We start from the raw sequence: 2,759 nt of genomic DNA on the forward strand, positions 1-2,759 counted from the left end.
AGTGTGTATTATGTTTTCAAAAATGATAAGGTAGATATATATTAAACTAACAATGGTAGACACTTATATGCGCATTATTCTCAAGATCGGATATATTATTGCTAAATAATATTTTTAGTGAATTAAATAAAAATATTAAGCAAATTATATTTAAAAATTTATTTGGATTTAATGGTCTAATAAAATAATTGAAAATTACTATCATACTAATTTTTAATTCTAATAAATTTCTTTTAGCTTTATATTAATCTAAGTTCTTATTGTAGAATAGTTCAGTATTTCGAAAAAGCGGATTATATTATTATTCTAAGAAATTATAGGATTATAGATTAAGGTAATTGATAAAGTATTAAAAACAAAGTTAGGTTAATAGCAAAATTCTTTTCTGTAAATTATATTAAAGATAATACTATAATAATAATAGCTTTTGCAAAACTTAATATTTAAATTTGTATAAAAAATGAAGCTAAAATTAATCTTATAAAACAAAATGGAGACTCGGTTTTATATGGTAAGTCTCTTCCTTTTTCAATAATATTAAAAAAAATATTAACATAAGTATAGGATATTATCTAAACTTTATTGGTTTAAAGAATTTTTTTCTTTTTATTATTTATATAGTAATATATATCTTTTTCATTATTATTCTCTAATATTATTTATAATTTTGAATTAAATCAAATAGTGGAAATATATTATTTTAAATTCTTCGATTTTTGTTTTTATTATTTATATTATGAATTATAACAAATATTTAGATATAGTAAGTTCCCTACAAAATTCTATAAGCTTATAGTTATTAAATATATTCTAGGGTTGTTTTTATATAATTGGTATTGTAATTTGAATTCTGAATACACAAATGACTGTTATATATTGTAACAAGGTTAGTGTCTTTTTTCTATAAAAAATGATGGGATAATACAATAGAAACTGATAATTATTAGTGTATCTTTATCATTTTTCTTTCAGACCGGCAATGGTTCTATCTTGAATAGGTTCAGTCAAGATATCCAGTTAGTAGACAAGTAATTGTCATTAGCCCTCCAAATCATTATAACTCGTAAGACTATTATCAAATCTTTTATTCCTAAATCATTTAAAGTATTCTAATAAATATAGAAATCTTTAAGCTTTTAATATAAATTATATTATTTTTCATTATTTAGAAATAACTTATAGTATTCCTATTAGCTTATATGCTTATTATTTACATTATCTAAAAAGTATATCTCCGTATCTTTAGACAACTTTGTTTTCTAGAGCTGGAGGCTAGAGCAGGAGTTTTCTCGAGTTTCTTAGAATCTATATATATGAACTTTGTACAATGGATCTTCCTCTTGCTAACAATTGCAAATTGAGGGTCTCGAAACAACACGCTCATTTGGCTGGTCAGATGTAGTAATAGAGGATAATATTGCAAATATGGATAATACTCAATATCCCGAATTTCTTCTTTTATATTTCTAGAAATAATTTAATATAATTTTGAATCTTTTAATAATTATTATTATAATTAATATTATTATTTTAACTATAGTATATTACAATTATATTAATAATATATAAATTAGAATTGCATTTAATATTATACTTATAGTAAATATAATTTTATTGAAATTTATAGAAAGCTAAATAATATTAGAAATCTCTTTTAGAATAATTGTTTATTTAAAGACATTTGAAAATATAATATCTTTCGAGAATGGAATAGCTTAGATCTTGGAGCCTATGGAATTGTGGTTATCGAAAGGAAATATTGAGTTTAAAAATATCACTGTATTCTACCTGTATGTAGCTCTAATGAAGCCTTAAATCTACTAGCTAATAAAATCAATATTTAAATCCAATTCAGTAGCTCTCAGAAACCTAAATCTAAATATCATTTCAAATCAGAAAATTATTATTTATGGACATATAGATAGATTCGTGATTTTATCTTACCAAATTTATTATAAACTAATGTTCAAATTAGTAACAAAAGTATTTTTTTTAATACTCCTATAACTTCTTGAATTACAATCTGATTAGATTATACTCAATAATATTGATATTAAGAAAGTCAGGCTTGATAATACTGTTTTATCACCGTCTCACAAGATTCATTATTATTATCAAATAAAACCTTATGGTTCAACTTAGATCCAAATGCTTTATTATTCAATGAAACTTTAATTGCCTTGCTAAAAAGAACAGAGCTTTAAGTCCTTTCTGCAAGGCGCAGCCGGAATAGACAATCTCTCGGGAACAGCATCAGACAGCATACTATACAACTACCACCCGATTCTCGATAAACCTCTCGCGTCGTATCCAGAGTTATCTGTCGGCCAGGGCCAACTTCTTGCTCTCTATCGCACTCTTATCAAAGCCCAAAAAGCTCAATATACTAGGTGCAAACCCGTTGTATTATTAAATAAAGTTACTTCTTCTTTGAACTCTATAACTGAATTAATTATTTATAATATTATTGATAATGAGTTTATATAAAACGAACATATCATTATATATGTAATATATCGAATTGAAGTATTAGCAAAGTATATAGAGTTTAAGAAAATGGCAATAGTATTGTTGAGTAATAGGAGATTGCAGGAATTTATTACGGATTTGAATCCGGGGGCATTGGAAAGGCTTGGGGGATTGGACTGAATGGAAGTTAGAGGGAAAAGTTGCCTGAGAATAGATGAATGATTTGACTTTGTATACTCCTCGGGTAATGAGTGGTATCTCACCACTTTCATCAACGTACCTAAATAGAA

General features: G+C 25.0%; 1 protein-coding gene across 1 annotated transcript; it reads left to right on the plus strand.

Annotated features, from left to right (window-relative positions):
* Window positions 1-1,731: 1,731 nt before the first annotated feature.
* On the plus strand, window positions 1,732-2,487 carry EAE97_009682 (uncharacterized protein; the record flags this gene model as incomplete). Its single annotated transcript, XM_038880197.1, has 4 exons — window positions 1,732-1,790; window positions 1,866-1,983; window positions 2,032-2,131; window positions 2,192-2,487. 4 exons carry the CDS (start codon window positions 1,732-1,734, stop codon window positions 2,485-2,487), a joined length of 573 nt encoding a protein of 190 aa, XP_038728903.1.
* Window positions 2,488-2,759: the final 272 nt, after the last annotated feature.

The sequence above is a fragment of the Botrytis byssoidea genome, assembly GCF_014898295.1.
Source record: "Botrytis byssoidea strain MUCL 94 chromosome Unknown BBYS_023, whole genome shotgun sequence".
Lineage (NCBI taxonomy): Eukaryota > Fungi > Ascomycota > Leotiomycetes > Helotiales > Sclerotiniaceae > Botrytis > Botrytis byssoidea.